Source organism: Athene noctua, chromosome 10, assembly GCF_965140245.1.
Source record: "Athene noctua chromosome 10, bAthNoc1.hap1.1, whole genome shotgun sequence".
Lineage (NCBI taxonomy): Eukaryota > Metazoa > Chordata > Aves > Strigiformes > Strigidae > Athene > Athene noctua.
Genome location: NC_134046.1, coordinates 636409 through 657910, shown reverse-complemented (window position 1 = coordinate 657910; position 21502 = coordinate 636409). Strand labels below are relative to the sequence as shown.

At 44.6% G+C, this 21502-nt stretch overlaps 1 protein-coding gene across 5 annotated transcripts in view; it reads left to right on the top strand.

Moving 5' to 3' along the window:
• IFT122 (intraflagellar transport 122) overlaps positions 1-18651 on the top strand; it is a 32438-nt gene extending 13787 nt beyond the window's left edge. For 3 of the 5 annotated variants that reach the window (XM_074913841.1, XM_074913838.1, XM_074913839.1), the window contains 14 exons: positions 1365-1418; positions 3592-3753; positions 6615-6781; positions 7666-7837; positions 8909-9011; positions 10542-10682; positions 11710-11807; positions 12695-12795; positions 13944-14109; positions 15058-15169; positions 15614-15742; positions 16602-16678; positions 17371-17535; positions 18200-18651. In XM_074913841.1, the coding sequence (XP_074769942.1) occupies positions 1365-1418; positions 3592-3753; positions 6615-6781; positions 7666-7837; positions 8909-9011; positions 10542-10682; positions 11710-11807; positions 12695-12795; positions 13944-14109; positions 15058-15169; positions 15614-15742; positions 16602-16678; positions 17371-17535; positions 18200-18289 (1737 nt within the window). In that variant the 3' untranslated portion in view covers positions 18290-18651. The remainder of the gene's footprint in view (positions 1-1364; positions 1419-3591; positions 3754-6614; positions 6782-7665; positions 7838-8908; positions 9012-10541; positions 10683-11709; positions 11808-12694; positions 12796-13943; positions 14110-15057; positions 15170-15613; positions 15743-16601; positions 16679-17370; positions 17536-18199) is intronic. The other 2 variants (XM_074913843.1, XM_074913840.1) reach the window with 1 other exon arrangement.
• Positions 18652-21502: the final 2851 nt, after the last annotated feature.

The window sequence follows — 21502 nt, the reverse complement described above, 5'->3', positions numbered from 1 at the left end:
GTGGCAGCAGAGAATGCTGCCTTAGAGCCGAGTCCCCCCCCCCCCCGCTCTCAACTTAGCTCCCCAAGTATTTAATGTAACCTCAGTTCAAATGTGGAGGCTTCATATTCTTTGTTACCTACACATTAATGTTCTCGGAAGGCAGTGGTGATGGGATGTCGTTGTTTTAGTCATTTTCTAGCTGGAATGCCTTGGGTTTGGGAGTGGCCTATAAATAGGCACATACTGAAGAACAGAGTTTTCTCAGGCATAAAACACTTCTGTATTTTCTTCCATCACCTTTTGTCAAATAAGAGAGGGTGACCTGAGTTCACTGTCATGAATATTGTATGAAAGACAAAACATTCTAAAAATATACAGGGAATGGCCTATAATGATAGGCATCTTTTAATAACAGATTTTTTTTAAAGGAAATTAAATGCTTTATTTTTCTTTTCTTTTTTCCTTAAATGGAGGCATCAGAATAATTCCAGTTTCATGGATGGCTTTATGCAAATAGATATTCTTAAAAAGAAGTTTTCAGTGCCTCCTTGGAATTTTAAAGTAGTGCCCTCTTAGAATTAGAGCGGATTAATATGAACAAAAGCAGCTTCTTGACATTAAAGGCTCTCATAGTTCCTAGTCCGATCTGGTGTAAGCAGAATATTGTATGCCCTCTTAAGCATTAGTTTGGTTAGAAGTCTTGAACGTGCGGTCTGAAGAGTTAAATTTCTATTTTTTGATGCATGTCAAGAATAAGTGCTAAGCTGCCGTAACTCGCACGTGACTTTGCCACTTGAGACTTTGGGCTGCACATTTATCTCCATTTGCAAAAGATATTACACTGTCTTGCAGTACTTGTATCTTATCATCTTCTTGCTTCTTTTTCTCTCCCTCAGCTACTCCCATACTGCATTTTCAGCACGGTATAAAAACTACAAGCATATGCAGTGTATGCTTTGGCAACACAATCGATATGTTCCACCTTGCCATAGTTTCCTTAAACTCCCTTCTCTGTATCTTGCCTCACGCCAAAATAGAGAAGCTATAAACCAGCCAGAATAAAAGTATGTGGTATTTTAAATGGCAGTTTGTATTTCCTGGGGGACTGACATAGGTGCAGCTCCTAGGCCCTGCCTTTGCTGTTCATCTTTGGTGACAAGCTGTCTGGGTTGTACCCTTGTCTGTCTTACTGCGACGCCGCAGGGGCTGCAGTTGTAGTTGGAGCCCCTCACGTTAGTAGGGACTACACAGACACAAACCCCAGCCCCTTTCTCTGTCCTGTTTGCATGACGACAGTTTGATTTATATATAACAATATTTGATTTTTTGCTGGCTTTTCAAGGTAATTCCTCTTACACTTTTTTTTTTTCTCCTTTCAATAGGCATTTACCAGGGTACGAGACCTTCGATATTTAGAATTGATCAGCAGCATAGAGGTAAGAGAGTGTTAAAGACAGTGTATTTTCTAACACTTCGTACTATACCAAAAACAGTCTTTATATTTTGGAGGGACTGTTGTTCCTCCAGATAGTGCTTTGGACTGTTGGAGACTGGTTTAGAGCGAAAAATCCTGATTAGCAGATGTGATTCAAATTCGAGTCATATGACCTGAAACTTCACGGCAATGAAATGTGGCTGTGGGACAAGAACTTCTGAAACTGTCTTCAGGAAGATTGGGAAAACGTTCAATATTCAATTAATAATGGGTAGAATACTACTGTGCTAACAGAGCTTGGTACAGAATACTTCATAAAGATGAGTTAATTAAGCCTTTCCTTACCCCCTGGAGGTAGGTAATTACTATTATCTCCTCCTTGCAGAGCCAGAAACAGGCCCAGAGAAATAAAATGACAAACTCAAGGTCTCATGACAAGTCTAGACAACTGGAAATAGAATTTGGGATTCCTTACTTCCATACTGTGCTCTAATCACTAGTTCTTACTCTGTTTGCACTTCTTGATAGTTATTGTCTAGTGAAATTCTGTCTGTCACGAGCACCTTAAGAGACATGGTATCACCCTTGGCCTTCTACAAAGACTGCATGATATGGTTGAGATGGCATGAAGGGAATTCCTCTTTCTCATGCTAATGAGATTTACACCTTCCCTGAAAGAATGCGTTCCTTGTCTTCCATTTCTGCAGGGCTGTCCTGGTTCTGTCAAAACACCACTTGGTTGCAGTTAGTTTCTCTTGGTGACTAACATGGGACAAAGTTCTGCATTAGGAGTGCCTCTTGTTTTTTTTTTTTTTCTTTTAAAGGGTAGACAGGTAGACGAGTCCATTCTCTCACCACTACTAACCTTTCTTTTCCACATATGCTTTTCCAGATCTGCGTCTATTGAGATATTCTGGAATTGTCATGTTATATTCTGTTTAATGAGAAAGATTCCCTTTGTAAATAGCAATAAACCTACCTTCAGACTTCTTGAAAATGCTTCTTCTGAAGTGAGGGCTCTACATCATGGCTTACTTTCTCTTGTGGTGTCTCAGATTCCCTTTGAGGCCCCTAAGGGTGTAGCTAAGCACACATTCCATTAATTTGATGGTTTTCTCTCAGTAATGACGCTGGGTTTTTTCGAATCGATGACAGCAGGAAACATAACTGCCAGATCTCTATATCTGGCAAGATTTTGTGAAGTCTTAAAAAAATGGTGTGACAATTCCTCTGATTATTCTTTTAACCAAGTTTTTCTTGGGGAAAAAGGGAACTTTCACCACCAGTCCAGTATCAGCCTGGTCAGTAAGTGTGAGCAGGAGGAGCCATGGCTGAGTCTCCTTTGACAGGAGGGAACTGAATGTGTGGAGTGCTTTGCCCCCTTCTGTGCAGTTTAAATTCAATTCACAGCTATAGATTTCCATATGAGGTGGGCTAATAGTAGTACTAACTTTATCCAAAGCAGGGTAGCAACGTGTTTCCAAGACACAGCATAAGACATGCACATGAAAGCACACGCTTGTGTGTGCATGTATACGGTGCTGGTCCGTGCACGCTCTGCCCCTGCGGTCCCTCCCCACACAATTGGAGTGAGCAGTGCCAATTAGCAGTGCCAGTTACAGGCGGTGCTCTGGTGGTGACTGCTGCCTGCCTGAAATCAGGAGCTCTTGCATGTGGCGACAGTGGTGGTGACACGGGTTCTTATTCAGAGGCAGGTGAATGTCCGTTTGGAATCTGCTTGTTGCTAGCAATTATTTTCATGTTTGTCATCCCACCTGCACATATTGTTAATTTAGCCAAATTACACGCCAGTGAGTTTCTACAGGAGAAGATAAGGAACCCATCAGATGCCTTTTTTAAAATAGCATGGCATAATGATGGCACGCGTTCATTTTCCTGGGTGAAATCAAGAGAAGTGATTTTTCATCACTTTGGTTTGTGTAGTGACATTTAATTTTTCTCTTCCTAATTTTAATTAAGAAGGTATTTAATCTTTTAATTATAAATTCACCAGAAACATAGAAGAGGCATAATTATGATACCCTGTTACAGGTTTTTATTAACAGTTAAAATCTAAGCCTGAAAATCTAATTCTTCAATGGCCATTTCTCACCTGGGTCCTGATCATCTAGAATATTTTCTACATCTTTTTGGTTTGGGTTTCTTTTTTCCAGGAGCGGAAAAAACATGGAGAGAGCAACAACGAACTGTTCCTAGCAGATGTTTATGCCTACCAGGGAAAATTCCACGAGGCAGCGAAGTTGTACAAGAAGAGTGGGCACGAAGACCTGGCTCTCGAGATGTACTCCGATTTACGCATGTTTGACTACGCGAAGGTAATCAGTTGCAACTGAATATTAAATGCAGAAATATTAATGTACCTGTAACTGTTGTCAAAGTATAACCCTACAAAAGGATTGGATGGAATGTGGGCTCTGAATTTCAGTTTTATTTTCTCACTGTCTGAAGTTCATTTGGCTTATAAGGGGAGGAAGGGTTATCCTCTGCGTTTGGGTGTAACGGGAGCCTTCTTCAGTCTACTGCTGAGGAGGCAGATTGTGTTTTGTGCAGCCTCAAGCTGGACACCATCAAAGGGGACTCTTTCACTCTGATCATATTATCCATAGAAATTTTCCTTTTTAAAAAAACCTAAAAATCTCATTTTTATTACTTTCTTCCCCATTATCTCCCTGAAGAGTCCCTTCTTATATTTTGTCTTCCAAAAATAATAAGGTAGTACACATGCAAAGTGGAGGTGATGCACTATGCATTTAATTCATGGCTGTATTATAATAAAAATATTTTTCTTCCAGAGTTTGAACTTAAGTAGGTATGTTACCTCTATATTAATGTGTTTTATAAAGTGTGTAGTAAACTAACTTAGTATATTTTTGTTTACTAGAGAATTTTCTTCTGAAGATTCAATATGTCTTGGGTTTTTTGTTTTAAACTTTGTTTTTATGTAGAAATAAATTGAAAGGGTTTTTAGAAGTGATGTTTTTATATAGTGACAAGAAAGCATTACTTGGCTTTTTAAGTTTTCTTATCAAAATCCCTGAGAACATATGCACTGTTTAGTCTCATGCATCACTCCCCAGAGCCTTGTTCCGCCCAGTGCAGGACGAAGGCTTTGCCATGACATGCACATAAACCGTTTTAGCGTAGATTCTGCGAACTGTGGCACAGAGATCTTTTTCTTCCAAGAGCTTAATATAAATACTTAGGGGCTTTGCTGATGTAAGTCTGACTTCCACTATTTTTGGCTGATGAGTCTTTGTTAGCTTCAGTGTTTTGGCTCCTCTTGAACATAAATGTAATTCATAGATGAAAATTTTCCCATAAGTCTTCATAAGAGTCTTTTAATTCTTGGCCGTAGTCATGTCTATATTTAACTAGCAGAGAGCAAAACATCTTGTGTCTCCTGACCTCGAGTGTGACCGTGTGCAGAGGAAGTTAAAGGTGCTTCACAGCGTGTGAAGGAAGCTGCTTGTGCAGGGGGTGCACAATACGTGGAAGGCTGCGTAACCCCCCTTGTTTGCCGGTTGTTTTTTCCGAGGAAAGATTGGGGGGGTGTTTTTGTGTTGGGTTTTGTTGTTGTTTTAATGCTGCCACAACTATGTAGAGGAACCCTTGCAGAGTCAGATTGCTTGTGCTTGACTCTGATTAGCTTTGGCTAGCAAGCCCAGGCTGGAGCAGAGGTCAGGAAGTCCTTTGATATCTGGTCACAGGCTCGTTATCGCAGAACTGGATCACGAATCACTGAGAACTCACAAAAAACTCTTTATACTGTAAGAAACGGAGCGTTTGATTTCGGACTTAATTTGGTCACCTAAGCTGGAAAACAAGTCGTATCGAAGATACTGTCCAGCTTGACTCTTTTGTTCCGGTTTTCCATATTCAGAGGTTGTGGTGACACCCGTGTAGCTGCTCTCTTGGATCAGGGCTGTGCCGCGGTCGATAATGCTGAAGCACAGTCCTGGTGGAGCTCGGTGGAGATGGGGTGTCGCTCTGTACCCGCCGGCTGAACGCATCGGGGAGGCTGGCGAATGGTGGCAGTGGAACACATCTGTTGTGTGGGTGCTTTTTGTGGGGTTTTTCACTTGTTTGTTGTTTTGGTTTGTTTTTTTAAACCTGAATTCTGAATCAGAATTTACCAGAAACACAGGATAAAGTAATTTTTCACACGCTTCTCACCTTTCTATTTCTCCTCTGTTCTAATTTTTCATCTGATAGAATCTGTTTTAACGGACAGTAGCCTGTTCTGTTAACAGACAAAATTGCCCTTAATCGATCTTCTGGTGTTGAAGTACTTTTCCTTTTTTTTTTTTTTTCTTTTTTTCCTTGGCGCATGATGTCAACAGATGTGAACCATATGGTGCCAGGGCTTTGGTATTGGCAGAAGAAGCTGAACAAACTTTAGAAATATTTCTAAAATGATTGTCATCCCAGCATCCAGGCTCGGTGTTTGCATGCCTTGCAGAAGTCCAACCAGTAGTTCAGAGTCACTCTCACTTTTGAGCAGCTGTCATTCGGTCCTTATAAAAGAACTTCTTTGATATATTGGGATAATATAATTATCAAGTGTCATTGCAGAAAACAAAATTTCAGCCTTTAATTGGTTTGTGGCTGGACATCCTGATGCTAACATGATTGAGTGGGTTGCATATACTATCGTTAACTAGGCTGGGTCACCTTTGACAATGAAATGGTACCTTCTTGGCTTGCAAAAGAAAATCTGAAACTTGGAATTGATATATTACATTTTTTGAGATTAGTACTATTTTGGTTTGGAAAGGCACGTTCCTGAAGAGCGTGAAGAAATCACAATTTGTGTCCACTTAAACAGGATCAACGGAGAGCAAGCTTTCCATGAAATCAAGTGAGGACATATTTATTACCTCTGAGGCGTCTGTATCATCCTTCTCCTGGCCCTTCCAGAATTTCCCACTTTTTTTTTTTAATTTTCCTTTTAATTGAAAACTGTCTGAATGGGAGACTCGCCGTTGTTTCCTACCAGACACTGGGCCTTGATGATTAGTTGCTGCAGGCTGGATCAGTTCATGTTGCTCTGTATGCAGTATCTCTTTCCTTAAGAGGCATAACGATACTAACTTCAGTCTTCGTGTATTTTAGAACTTGGACTGTAACAATGTTTGTCACCAGAGGTAATGCAGACTTTCGTATTGCACTATTTTAGGATTTTCTGGGATCTGGAGACCCCAAAGACACAAAGATGCTAATAAAAAAACAAGCAGACTGGGCCAAGAACATCAATGAACCGAAAGCAGCAGTGGAGATGTACCTCTCTGCAGGGGAGCACATGAAGGCCATAGAAATCAGTGGGGACCACGGCTGGGTTGATATGTAAGCTTTAGTTCCATCTCAAAGATAATATGTACTAAAATCTCAAATGAGTTATTATGAATTCTGTGTAATTTTAAAATAAGACAAAACTTGTTTGATATGTGCCTTTGTTTATATCAAAGTGAGTATTTGAAGCACAGCTACAATTAAATTTTTTAAAAGCTAAATATGTTTAGTGGGTGGGGGCATAAATATGTTACGAAAACAAATGTGTTACAGCAGTAAAGAGTATGAATGGGTTCATCTGTAGTATGAGACTGTTGTCTAAAATATGCATGCCTTAAGCTTCTGAGAGGAATCATCGCCACAGTGCTTGTAGGTGATAGCCTATTTCTGTTTTAAGCTGTTAAGGATAATCATCTAGTGGGTAGAGAAGACAACTGGAGCACAGAATCCCAAGAAATTCTGGGGCAGCTACTGTCACTGGTCAAATTCTCCTTAATTTGCAGTAGGTGATATTTCGGGCTGTTTGCTGAGTTGCCGTAAGATCTGGGAGAGGTCACTGGGCTTCCCCTTGCCTCAGTTTTGCTGTGTGGAAAGGGGGGGAGGTTTATTCAGGAGCCTTTTGTTTAGGTTGGGGATGAGGAAGTGTGTCCCATGTCACTGAGTCACCTGCTCCCTCCCTCCATCTTCCTGCCTGTGCAGTCTGAGATCTGGAGCGGGGTGTGTGAGTAAAGACGGAAGGAACGGGTCTTGAGTTTGCAAAAAGTAAACATTCCAAATGCCTTTTTTTTTCTGAAAACTGTTTAAACAGTGTTGTGTGGTACTATTATGGTATTTATTAAGTGATAACCCTTTGAAGGTGAAGTTGGTACAATAATTAAACGAAAGACAAAACAACAAGGCAGAACCTGAAACATCTGGCTTCTTTTTGCTGGGTCTAGGTTAATTGAAATTGCTCGGAAACTGGATAAAGCTGAGCGAGAGCCCTTGACAAAATGTGCCTTCTATTTTAAGAAACTTGATAACCCTGGCTACGCAGCAGAAACCTACATGAAGGTTGGTGACCTGAAAGCACTGGTCCATCTCCACGTGGAGACTCACCGCTGGGAAGAAGTAAGTGTGCCCGTGATTCCTGGGTTTGAACCCAGCACTTGCCACTGCCTGGAAGGGAGACACACGTCTGGCTCCCCCAGCACTGCAGTGAAGGGAGAGGCGGGGGGAGGCTCCTGTAGAGTGTGATTCAGCGTTTAAGTTAGCTTTGTAGGCTCAGCGTGTGTTTGGGGGTGGTTTGGGGTTTGTTTTTCTTTTTTCTTTTTAGTTTCCTGCCTGAGTATTTCTTGGTCTCGCTTCTGAGCACCTTTTGTGCTTGTTGAGTTGCAGTTGCCCACTTCCTATGGTGATCCATGGGATGCTTCTAGTCCATCAGAAAGAATAAATAGTAATTATGGCATGGGAAATTCTGGTTTGAACTGTATTATTTGTAATTTGGACACACCTGAGTGAGAATGCCATTCACAGTATTCAGATCTGACGAATGTGTGCGCTGTGTTAGTGTGGACCCCGCTCTATAACTGGATTTATTTTTGATTAGGTAAAGTTCTGACCTGACTGGATTTTTCCTTAAAAGCATGGGTCTGCCGGTATCACCCACTTCACAGTGGAAGTCTTATTTCTTCACATTAAGTTTTTGATAGGTGTAGTTTCTTAAGGAAACGTTTTTAAAGTGCTGCTGGAATTGACAGAACCCTTTCCCCAGTTATATGGGGACTTTGGAAAATTGTAGACTTAGTCCTTTATTGACCAGTTAGCGAGTTTAGAAAGTGAATCTAAACTGCATTTATAGAGTTACTTCAATTTCTTTAGAAGAAATACTCAGTAAAAATAAAAATATTTTTTTGTCTCTTGCTGTGAAATCTACTAAATTCCCTAGATAATCACTTTCAGGTTTCCCTGATTCAATAGCCAGGCTGTTACTATGCTTATTTTCTTTTGTTGTTGATTGCTTTTTATTTTAAAATACGTTAGTTTCATACTGGAGAGAATATGGATTACACTCTATTCTGTGTATATATTTTTGTTGTGAATTTACTTAGAGCTAAAGGATCGGATCCCATGGCATATTCTAAACCCTTTAACTGTTTAAACCATGCAGTATTCTAAAAATAAGGTTTTTATTTACCTCAGGCATTTGCTTTAAGTGAAAAGCATCCTGAATTCAAAGATGATGTCTATGTCCCTTATGCTCAGTGGCTGGCAGAGAATGATAGATTTGAAGAAGCCCAGAAAGGTAAGAAAGCCACTGACATCACTGGTCGCTCAAAATTCACGCTGTACTTTTCCCATACAGAATATGCAGAGACTGCCTTGGAGAGTTTCTTATCAGTGGGGTTCAAAATCAAATAGAATCGGTGTTTTCATGCCCGTCTTAAAGTAGCTGGAGGTCTCCTTATTTGATAAGAACATGTGATGGATCTATCAAAAATGATGACATCTAAATACAGGTCCAGGTTTTCCATCTTGTCGTGTATCTGAGTGTGGCACATATGGCAACAGTATTTGGTACATAAGCTGAACTGTCTTTATTAATATTTTATCACAATAGAATTCAGAATATGGCGGCCACCTAACAAACCTGAGTGGAAAGCATAGTTTTTCCTTATATCTAAGTAATGTTGGGTTTGTACAAGTAAAATTTTCCTGTTTCTTTAAGAATTTTCATGCATTTTGTGAGGCTTATAAAACTACCTTTAAAGAGAACTGTCAACCTTCCATCATGTGGACAGGCTTCAAAATTTAATTTGTAAACTGTTCCAGGGACAAGGAGCCGCTGAAGCGAGCTCCATGTGGAGCCAGCACGTTTTTAGTACGGTTACTTCTCTCAGGTGCAGCTCCATGTGACTGTTGCATCTGCTGTTTGCAGAGCCAGCTCGGATCTAAGTGTGTAACTGGATTTGCTTGTGAGGGCCAAGCTAGTGAACATGCCAGGCGTGAGCTGTCTCCACACAACGCTGGTTTGTGCGTCCCAGCACCGAACCCGGTTTTAGGGCAGTGGGGTGTTTGCACACAGGACTCTGACCAGAGGGACGTTGTTCCCCGTTTGCTCACAAAGCTCCCGGCTGCTGTGGCCCCACCAACACAAGTGCCCCAGAACTGGGGGAGCTGGGGGCCCTTGTGTGGCGGTGCGAGGAGGGGGCTGCGTCGGGGCCAGCCGAGGCCAGGAGGGGTTTGTGCTGTGGGGTGGGGTTCCCCCATCCCCATTGCCCCCCGTGAAGACTGTGTTTGCCAAATGCAAACGCTTACCAAGTGAGAGCTGAGGATCTGTCTTTACTGGCTTCTGAGCGTGCAGCAGAGAAGTGCTGTTAATGAACGGTAGAAGGAAATAGTAGATGCTGCACTCTTTCAAAATATTCAGCATTGCAAACCAGTGCACTAAGATCAAACACTAATTTATTGTCGTTCTGAACGAGGTTGTGATTTGCAGTGTTTAGAGATTGCCATTGTTTGCAGAGATCTAATCATCGCAGCACTTTTGCTCTTTTCTGTATTTAAAAAAAGCCAACAAGCGTCGCACAAAGTCTGTGAGCTCAAGAGCCGCTGAGACGGTGCAAAAGCCACAAAATGCCTACAGATGCTTCTCATGTTCCATTAGCGACGCTGCTTTCAAGGAGAAAAATACCACTGTATAATCCTTTTTATCCTGCCCTGGATAGACTATTTGATACTGGCTGAATAGACTGCTCTTAATTTAAAAACATTAATTTCAGTTAATTGATTTAATCGTGCTGTAAAATCCTCTTTGTTTTGGCCTTCGCTATAGCATTTCACAGGGCTGGCAGGCAGAGTGAAGCTGTGAGAGTGCTGGAGCAGCTAACACACAATGCTGTGGTTGAAAGCCGATTTAACGATGCAGCTTATTATTATTGGATGCTTTCCATGCAGTGTTTAGATATAGCCCAAGGTAAGTAACTGAAAGGAAGTTTATATTTGTTACCTTCTTGTGTATGCAGACAATTACTGAATTGTGATAGCATTGCTGCAACTACTTCACTGTTGTGGGGCTTTGGTTTTTGGTTTGGTTTTTTTTAATGCTGTGCATAACTTCGGCTTGTGCTATTTTTGTCATCCCCTTGGTTTTCCCATGTGCTTATTTAAAACAAATAAGCAAAACAGCAACGTCCTTGTGCGTAGGCCTCCTTTTGAGATCTGACTGGAATCAGAATCGCGTCTCCTGGGACCACGTATCCTCATGTACCTTCCCACAACACACTTTAACTAGGGAAGTGATTGGAGGCTTAAAGTACTAGTAAATAAAAGATGATTGTGGAGCGTTAAGATACATCAGTATTTGAACAGAGGTTGGAGAGGTACTTTACAAATTATTTCTGCCAACAGAGATAAAACTGATTGTTCCTTAGCGATCATCTTGTCTTCTGAATGTATTTCACTGAGAGAGGTGGAGCCAGTAGTTAACAGGTGTAGTTTAGTAACAATGAATGCAGAAGACTGGTAATAGTTCCTTTTGCCTGGTGTTGTAACATTGTTCAGCTGATGGGTGATAGTGCTGATCTGTTACCCTTCAGGTATTTTAGAGATGCAGACTTTTCCAATTGGCTTAGTAGTGTACTTAGTATTTATGAAACAAACGGTTCAAAACTCATTTTATTTGTAAACTGAATTTATGGGTGAGGCTTTCAGTGGTGCACACCTACTGTTTTCTACCTTTAACTAAGCTATAGCCTCTAGCTGTGTTTAAAACCTTGCCTCAGCTGTTTTGTGTTTCACCATTCTTGTTCTAGACCAGGAATTTGCTCAAAAGGTGGCAAGTCTGTATGATGTGTGGCTTGCACAGGTAGATGGGACACGCTTGGACTGGTACATAACTCTCTTGGAAGTGCTGGAGCTAAAATGACAATATGCTGTTTTCTTCCAGTGGAGTCTCTCAGACTCATCTTGGCGGCTTACACTGATGCCTTTGTCTCCCGCAGAGAATGAACAACAGAAGACTGAAATGTTACAGAAGTTCCATCACTTCCAGCATTTGGCAGAAGTTTACCATGTCTATCACTCCATTCAAAGATACACTGTAAGATACTCACTGTAGAAGTGGTCTATTTATGCTGCCTGAGCATTTCTTTAGGGAGCCCAGAAATAACCAGGAACAATTAATGACTTTTCAGGCAATTAAATACTGAGTATAGATTAGCGATACTGTATAGTAACTTCATGTATTTATTTATTTTATTTTATCATACAGCCTTCTGCTGTCTTAGTTCCTGCAAACTGCAGTGCAGTTTTAGCAGCTCTGTGCTTGTCTCAGTGTGGGTCGAAGACAGGACAGTGACAGACTGCCCAGCCCTTTCTGGCTGCTTCCCCAGCGACCTGGGCCTCTGGTCAGCTCTCCCCTTAACCACGGGAAAACAAGATGGAGCAGGAGGCAGCACCCCCGCTGAGGGATTCCCACAGCGTGTCAGTCAGTAGTGGTGTGAGAGCCACTCCAGAATGATAAGCGGTCGCGAGTGGAGAGCTCCCACTGCCCCAGCAATGAGGGGGCTGCTGCTGCCACCACTGTGGTGAAAATATCTCTGGGGAAACGTTAGAGAGCCCTTGATCCGTGCCCTCGCCCGAAGAAAGGCTCTGTGCCAGGGAGGTCCTTGCTGCTCAGGCTGCTTCAGGCCTGACGGTGGTGCAGGCTCTGCGCCACTGCTGGCCAGTCTGCCCTCCTTTTTCAATAGCTGCTGAAGGCCCTGGTGTCTCTGCATGGATCTCTTTCCCTCTCTCTCTGCATGTAGCAGGCATGAGCTCTGGTGATAAAGACGTGCAAAATCCACTTGCTGTGGTGTCAGCACCTTTTCTTTTTGCAACTGTATGAAAGAAACACAGTACTTGAGATGCCTCGTGCTGAGATGCTTAGGGAGAGGAGTTGTTGGTTTTACAGCTTAGAAATATGTGTCTGTATTTTTAATACTGCAGGAGGAGCCTTTCAGTTTCCACTTGCCTGAAACCCTCTTCAATATTTCCAGGTTTCTACTTCACAGCTTAACAAAGGAGACTCCTTTGGGGATCTCAAAAGTGTATCCTTCCAATACAGTGCGAAATCTAGAAATCATCTTGTGACATATGTAAAGGAGTAATTGCTGTTGACCCACAATGCAGAGGTCTCCTGTAGGGTATCTTCAGTTTCAGCTGTTGGTTACAGTTACTGGAAACTGACTTTTGGCTCTGAGGGAATAATTGGCCTTTTCAAACCATTATGTGTTTACCCTGTTTAATAGTTCTGGAGAGCTGTACAAATCAACTAACATTGATTCTCAAAACCACCCACCCTGTCTGGTGTATCACCTTTGTCAGAGAAGCAGGTTTGAGGATACCAGTCACTGCAACAGGATGTTGGCTCTGAATCTTGACAGTGTTGTTGCAAGGAGACTGCACTGAGACAGGAGCGGGGGGAAATCCAGGAGCTTTCGCCTCACAGGAGGCTGGTGGAGCTGTGTAGTGTCTGTCAGGAGAATGTTTGCACAGCTTTGTTGGGGCATATTGCATCTTTGGAGAGTGCTGCTTAAACACTCTGTGTGAGCCCTGTGGAAATGCACCTGTCTGTAAGAGAGAACAAGAGGGGTCGCTGGATGCCACAGGGAGGCCCGGTTTTCTTGTTTTCACTTCATTTACAGCTTCGGATGGGATGTTAGCTTTCCTTTCGATAACTTCCTCACTTACAAATGTATAATCTTGCACAACGTGCCTTGTGATCGGTGGTTTCTGGTCAGCAGGTACTGCTGCTCCCCCATGAAAGGGAGTGACAGCCCTCGGGCAGCGACACAGAGCCTGTCTGCTTTAGCTGCCACAAGATCCTGTGTGTTTAGTGGTGTCCGTGGGCTGGTGGTGGTGTAAGAATTTTGGTGGTTGATTTTTTTTTTTTTGGCTGGGGGAAAAGCTGTTCACCCTAAAATTGCTGAAACTTTGTAAGTGGAGTAAGAATATTTAACCAAAGCACTGTTCATGTAGCATCAATTCCTTACCGTGCTAATAATCGCCCGCAGACATTTTGGTAGTTCTTTCACACTTGTTTTTAAATGGAGTTATGTAAACAGAATTTTCTTGTCAAAGCCTGCTTAAAGTACGGGTGCTGGGTGTGCTTCATTGCACATCTTCTCTGATTAGAAAGATTGTTGCAGTTTTTCCTAAATGCCGTATGTATTTTTATTCCTTAATTAAATTATAGCAATACATTATTTGCCCTGGCAAAGCAGAGTAAAGCTCTTGGTGCCTATAAACTGGCTCGTCACGCCTATGACAAGTTACAGGGACTGCAGATCCCAGCGAGGTTCCAGAAATCGATTGAGCTGGGCAGCCTGACAATCCGGTCCAAGCCCTTCCACGACAGTGAAGTGAGTTGTGATGCGTTTCAGGTTTAATCACTAATACGTGGCCTAATCCGAGAATCTGAGTTGCCATGTGCACAAAAAAATCTGCAGTATATTATGCATAGCTCTGTGGTATAATTATATTTCTCCTGGAAACACAGGCCTTTTATTGTTATTCTTCGGGTCAGACTTGCTTGTGCTCCTGAGAACAAATTAAAATCAGCCCTTTCTTTATGGGCAGCTTCCATCCTCCCTCTGCTGTCTTGCATCTCTGCCTATTAATTCTTTCAAGCCTTTTCTCTCCGATCCACACGCAATTACTCCACAGTCTCTGTCTCTCTCCAGCTGGAGGTCACTTTCATTTGTCCCACTCTGAGCACTCCTTCCCTCCTCCCCCTATCCCTTGAATGACCTTCCTTCCCCAAGTCTTATTTTAACACCTTTTCTTCTTTAACTGAAGTCTGACTTTCTGCAGTGCTCTATAAAGCCATGGCTCACGGAGTACTCACTAAAAATAAAATGTATTGTGCAAGGAACATGCACCTGACCACCTGAAATAATAGAAGCACAATCTTAAGACCTGCCTAAAATAACTGTGCTCTTGAAAAGGAGAGATGAATTAATTGGAGAACTTGAATTTGACCAAACCTTAGAGCAAAAAACTTTGCTTTGGTAACCTTCTTTTCGACTTCTTTTGTCACTGTGTATTTGATGCAGAATTCTGTTACTGCAAAGGCAAGGTGAAAATTGAATTGTTAGAATGGTGAGGATAGCTATTTTTAATGTGAAAACTTACTGTTTTCTTAGAAAGGGAAAGCATTTTCAGATGTTAAAGGATCCGATTTCGCAGCAGTATTTCTCCAGATTAGCGCTAATGGCGTAAACCCACGGAGCAGATATTTAATGGGAAACAAAGAGTTCAGGACGTGCTGATCTGTTGGCGATTCCTGTGCTCCGTGTGTGTCTTTGCAGGAGCTCGTGCCCTTGTGCTACAGGTGCTCCACCAACAACCCTTTGCTAAATAACTTGGGGAACGTCTGCATTAACTGCCGACAACCTTTCGTCTTCTCGGCTTCCTCCTACGGTGCGTTGGAATGTCACATTTGCTTGTGCTTTTTGAGGAGATAAATGTTAACTGAACAGAGTAGGTTAGTACTTTGTTCTCCCTGCAATGTTATTTGGACAAACAAATCTTTTCAGTGTTGTTGGATTTGGCTGAGGGGCTGCCTCCTGTCCCGGGGATTGCTGGATCTCACTGCTCGATAGCAGCAGCAGTGGAGCATTGCTCTGTACCGAGACACTGAATCTACAGAGTGTCCCATTAACACAGATGCAGCCCTTTGAGAAGTCGAGGGGTTTTTGGTTTGGTTTCATTTTGTTTAATTTAACGCACTTCGTGAGGACGTGTGGGCAGAACACCACTGTCCTGGAAGGCAGAGGGTGTTATTTCTTAAGGGGCACAGTATCTCCTAGGAGGCATTTTCTGAGTTCTGGCAGGTCAGTGCTCCTTGCTCTTCCCACCCTTCAGAAGTGCTGCATCTGGTCGAGTTCTATTTGGAAGATGGCATCACGGATGAAGAAGCTGTCGCTCTCATTGATCTTGAAGCTCCAAGATTGAATAAAAGAGAGAATAAATGGCAAGAGATGATGACTGACAGTATCCTTTTGATTAAAATTGGTTTCTAGACCTTTTCTTAGGGGAAAAAAGCATCAATTTTGATATTTTTTTTTTTTCCTTAAGCTGAAAACTTTCTTTTTGTCATATGACTGCTGTGAGTACAATTGCATCATCTTTGCTTTTCAAGTTAGTTATCCTAACTAACACAAAAAACTTACACAACACAGAAGTGATAGTTTAACTAAGCCTAATATTTTCACAGAGCTTTGTCGTCGGGACAATTTGTTTCTAATCATGTGAAATACTTCTTGTTAACAATGGAATGCCATGCTTTACCTATTCTGTTCGAACCGCTTCCTCTAAGGAATGGGGAGAATCTGAAGTGTGTTGCTCCCTCCTGGTGACAGCTCCCTTCTCTTAGGCAAGGGCAGCCCGCGGGGATGTTCTTCGTGGCCATTTCTCTTGGAATCGGGTTTGTAAAGCTGTGGCATCCGGAGCTCCCAGTTGCTCTGGGGGTGTATAATGTTAGGTGCAGAGAACACACAAGAAAACACAATCTGACTAAAGCTGCCCCAAAGTGTAATTTGAAGAGGTTGCTTCCTTTGCTTTTTGTCATGTGTCAGGAGGGGGCAGAGGGGGAAGGAAGGCTGAGCTGATGTCATCCTTGTGGTCAGCTTTGCTGCTCTGCAGCAGCTGCAATGATAAATTCCCCCCGTCGCTGTGAATCACAGCAAGCCCTTCTCTAGTACTTTCTGTAATAATCAGGGCACTGGAGCAGCTTGAGGATACTCTGGAGCAGCAAGGATAGCAGTGCTGCTGGTATGCTTTCATGTTTATTCTGTGTGCAGGACTGCTGATTTTGTAGGAACTCTTTTTCTTCCTTAAGAAATGCATCTAGATGCACAGAGTTTGAGGCTCGATGACAATACAGATATTATTGAAGATGATCCTTTTACAGCAAAACTGAGCTTTGTGGTAAGAGCCTTACCTCTGTCTTCCAGTTGTTTCTCTCTTGCTACCAACAGAAATGAATAGAAGGTTGTGACTTACAGTCCACGCTGCTCTCCTGGTGTGAATGTGTTACAAAGACTGGCACAGGAGAGGTGCAAAGCAGGGGGCTGGCAGGGAGGGCTGCCACTTGAGGGGGAACGGGTTTACCAGTTAACTTCCCTCTTTGGGGGAATATACAAAAAATTAAAAAAACAAAACCAAAAAAACCTGCAAAAAACACCAGAAAAAAACAAACCTAACAAAAACCCCCACAAAACAACAAAGATCTTAAAGTAAACGTTCCTGGAATTTGGTTTTATTATCATGCAGTGACACATCGGGCTGGCCCCCAGGGTGTTTCTGTGTCTGGGCAATATACCGATAAACCAGTCCTGGCTGTGAAGCTTTAGTAGAGACTCTGGCCATGGGTGTTATTTGCAGGAATTTTGTTAAAAAGAGTAATGGAAGCTCGATGCAACAAAGTTAGAGATGTGGCTGGGTGCTGCTGTCGCTGAAGGCATCGGCAGAACTGGCGGTGAGTTTGGTGGGACCAGACTCGGGCCAATTCTATATTTGCTTTTTCTACCAAATTTTACTTTGCTTCTTACAAGACTTTATTAATCCTCAAAGGACTTTGCAGTTGGTAATTAATTCTTTCCAAACCTGCTCTCCTGCAGCAAGGAGGCTCAGAATTTGTCCCGGTGGTTGTGAATCGTGCTGTCCTGCAGTCGATGAGCCGGAGGGATGTCCTGATCAAACGCTGGCCACAGCCGCTGCGCTGGCAGTACTACCGCTCCCTCCTGCCGGACGCCTCCATTACCATGTGTCCGTCCTGTTTTCAGGTAGGGTGTTCGGGGGGGGGGGGGGCGGGAAAGGGAAGAAAACCACCACACCCCACCGAGAACCCTAGGGCTGAAACAATTCTTATAATTGAAACCTTGTTCTTTAAAATGTATTCAACAAATTCCTGAATGATGTAGAGGCAGAGTAGGGAATGAAAACTGAAAACGAAGCTGTGGGATGCACAGAGGAACAGCTGCCTTCTGAGGTAGCTGAACTTGAGACATCGCACTGACAGCAAGCCAGGGCCTCCCGAGCAAACCTGCGCTGAACAGCAAACATGATGCAGATTTATTTCTTTTTGCTCCATCTCCATCTTCCAGCCTCTCCTAGCAGGGAAAGTTGGTCAGTAACTAAGTTAGCTTGTGGTTCAGTCCCTCTCCTTCCCCTCTCAAGAATCACTGTTTGAAATACTGGAATTGAGTCACTTTTGCTTACACAGAAACGGTCTAATTTTTGTCCTTCATTCTGCAAAAAGTAATTACTTGGTTTGTGCCTCTTGAGCAGCATCAGCAGTGGTCTCTGGAACGCTTTTGCTGCTGTGTGCTAAAGCAGCTGGAAGAGGCCAGAACGGCAGTGCCCTAGCGAGGCCGTTGAGCTCAGTTTGTATTTTCTTTGAGCAAGTCACAGGCTTAACTTGTCCCTCAATCTGTTCCTAATTAACAGATGTTTCACACAGAGGACTATGAGCTTCTTGTACTCCAGCATAATTGTTGTCCGTTCTGTCGACGGAGAATAGATGAGTCAAACCAATGAAGAAAAACAATCTTATACCTCCATGAACAAACTTCCCTGTGGGCTTGGCAGAGCACTCCCTGGGCTCACAAGAGTTTTCCTGAAGAGCTTAGTTAGGTCATCTCGTTCCATTTTGTACAGAAGAGTGGAACTGAGTTGAAGAAATGTAACTATTTTTTTATAATGATGTCTGTCGTTTGTGAATATCCTACATTTCCCAGGCAAGCAGCTGAAGTGCCACGGATTTTTATAGGAATATTTCTAGGGTCAAGTTCAACCTTGAAGTAATTGTTTTTACTCCAACTTGTGTTAGGACTGGATTTGTTCCTTAATATGTACCCGTTATTGATGGATCTTCAAATAAATAGGACTATTTTTCACTATTCTTTGTCTTGGAATTTGCTGTAGTGCTGCTTCCTCTGGGCTTGATTTTTTTTTTCTTTCTATTGCACTTAGGCAAGAGGAGCATTGGCGTTTAGAGCTCTTAAAATGTGGTCTTAGGAGTTACTGCTCCTGGCATTGAGGGCCATCTCAGCCACCCTGAGGAGCGGGGGCGAAGCTTTTGATGTGGGTAGAATTCCCCCTCGTTGAAGTGCAGAATGCCAGGTTGTGCCCGGCAGTGGGCATTGCGCGTTACGCTGCCCAGACACGGGGACCCCGGCCGCCCGCTGCCGCCTGTGCGAGCCCGGGGCCGTCGCCGTGTTCACCACTAACGGAGAGCAGGGCCGGCCGGAGGGCTGGGCTGCCTCTCTGGGCACTGTCGGCCAGGAACAGGAAAGCAGCTGAGGGCCCACAGCGGCGAGTTCCCCACAGCTGGGAAGAGTTCCTCACCCTGGCGAGGCAATCCGCAGGCTGCCGTACTGGCATGGGGGTGGCTCCACGCCCCCCCTCCCCTCAGCTCTTGGGGCGCCCGGAGCTCGGGTGGGTCCTTGCCCCGACAGGGCAGAGCTTGTGCAGTGACCAGCTGGGCTGGGGCGGCGCTGGGCAGCGATAGGTCTCTGCTTCAACCCAGGACAAACTGTGCCCGTGTCACCGTGAGTTCTGTAGTTGTGACACCCCGTCTGTCACAGCCTCCCCTTGTTCTGAGCGGGAAATGATTCTGCCCTTACTGGCTGAGGCTGTTGGGTGCTGGAGCAGCAGCTACCGAGTAACAACAGCACTTTGCACCTGAGCCTAGCGACGTCTCCATGTCTGCGGAGTTCCTCTTGAAAGCGTCACCCTGCAATGGCCCTGCAGGGTTTCGGAGTCCCTCGGTGGTTCCTGAACAAGTTTCTTAATTTGGCACTTCAAAAAGATTCTGTTCCAATTACCGCTCATCTGTCGCTGTTTGCAGTGAAGACGTTGTGACTGGTGTGGATAAATGATGCTGCTTGAGAGGGGAGCCAGAATGGAATTCAGCTCGTTCTCCCAGAACCGAGCTTGCTTTGCAGGGCGGGAATGAAAAATTATAAAAATAAGTAGGTGGGGTTTGCCGTGACACAGAGACAAAAAGGATCAAGCGAGGAAGCTTTTTTCTTTTTGCTTAAGCGCTTCTGTGAATACGGTCTGGGTTTGAAAAGCTTATTGGGCTTTTCCAAGCAAAAACACGACTCGACTCATCTCATCCCCTGTGAAGATGTTCTAGTTCCAGACTGCCTTGTGCCAGGGACACTCCGGGGTAGCTTCATGGTGAGGAGCCCCTGGATGTACAAGTCCCACCACGGCGCTTCTCTCTGAAGCTGTTGGGAGTGGTTGGCCGAGGGATTTCTTGGGTTTGCCCCGTTGTCCCCCCGCGCTCGCCTGGCCCGCTGCCGCGCTGCGGTGGTGACGCACGCCGGGCCCTAAGCCCCGGGCAGCGCCTGCTAACCTCAGCAGTGGCTTTGTGCTTCAGAGCTGAAGGTGGCATATTTGTGCATTGGGAAGATTAAACCTTTAATCCTTCTTGTATGCCCAGGTACAACTGTGAACAGCTGCATTTGCAATTAGACGGTGGCACCGCTCTGGCCTTGGCAACGTGTGTGAAAAGTTAATTGGGAGTGACTTGGGACGAGGGGATGAGGGTGAGGACGTGGTCTGTCCACGCTGGAGACCTTTGGGCCCGTCCCGAGTGACGGTGACCTGCCTTCGGCTGCGGGCAGCACCTCAGCTCCTTCAGACCTGCCCCCTCGCAGGGCAGGTGTCCCAGCTTGGCATCTTTGAAGAGAGAACAGCGCTTTGTGCTTTTTTCATTTTGCATGTGCCAGACTAAGGCACAGGGAACACTGGTGAAAACTGGGCTGGGACTGGGGGAAGTTTATTAAGAGGAGGTGAGCTCCCGCCCACCTCACCACCCTGAGCGCTGGTGCGTCCCCCTGCCTGGGGTGAGGCACCCGCTCCCCTCCGGGCTGCAGGAGCACCCAGCTCAGCCCCCAGCTGCAGTGAGGGGAGGCGGGTGCTCGGGTGCCCCCAGCCCCTGTTCCCCCAGTTCTTGCCTGGCCTCTGCAGGGAACCAGCTGGTCCCCACTGGAACGTCATTGCCTGCTAACAAGGAAGGCGGTAACCAGTGGGTGGAAAAAAAGGAGAAGAGATGAGGAAAATAACTTTGGAGCATAAAAGATTAATCACAGTGGTGTGAACTGTAAGGAACCACCTTTTCCAGAAGAGGTATCCCCTGGGCTTGGCTTCGCTCTGCTCACTCTGCTGTACATGTTGTCCCGTTGCCTCTCAAGGAGAAGTAACGTCTGTCTCAGTCGTGGGCTGGCACAAAGAACGTTTCAAGCATGACTGAGTGCATCGGGTGGGGAGGCAGAGAGGTAGGGAGCACATGGAAGGCTCCCAAGAGGCTTCCCCTGTGGAGTTTGGTGATACTGCAAGGTTTCGGGGGGACCAAAGATGTCTGTCAGTGAGCAGAGGAGGTTGAGTGTTGCCTTCAGCTCCGACCCTCCCTCCAGCAGCCCTCCAGCACCAGTGCAGGGTGACACCTGTGCAGGACAGACGGACCTGCTCATTGATCAGCTGTTGCCAAAGCAATGGGCACGACCCAAGCCACATACAAAGCCGGGCCCAGGGGAGATGGTGCGGCAGGAAACCTGCCAGCAGGGTCAGCGTTTCGCTGTGCTGTGGTGTTCAAACCTCCCAGTCCTGTAGCAGAAAAAGAGGTGGCTGAGAGCACGTGGAAGAGGGGTCGGGGGTGGTGGTGGGGACGGCTCTGGGGGGACCAGCCGCTCCCACGGACCCACTGTCCCCGTGTAAGAACGGGCCTGGGACACCCCTGTG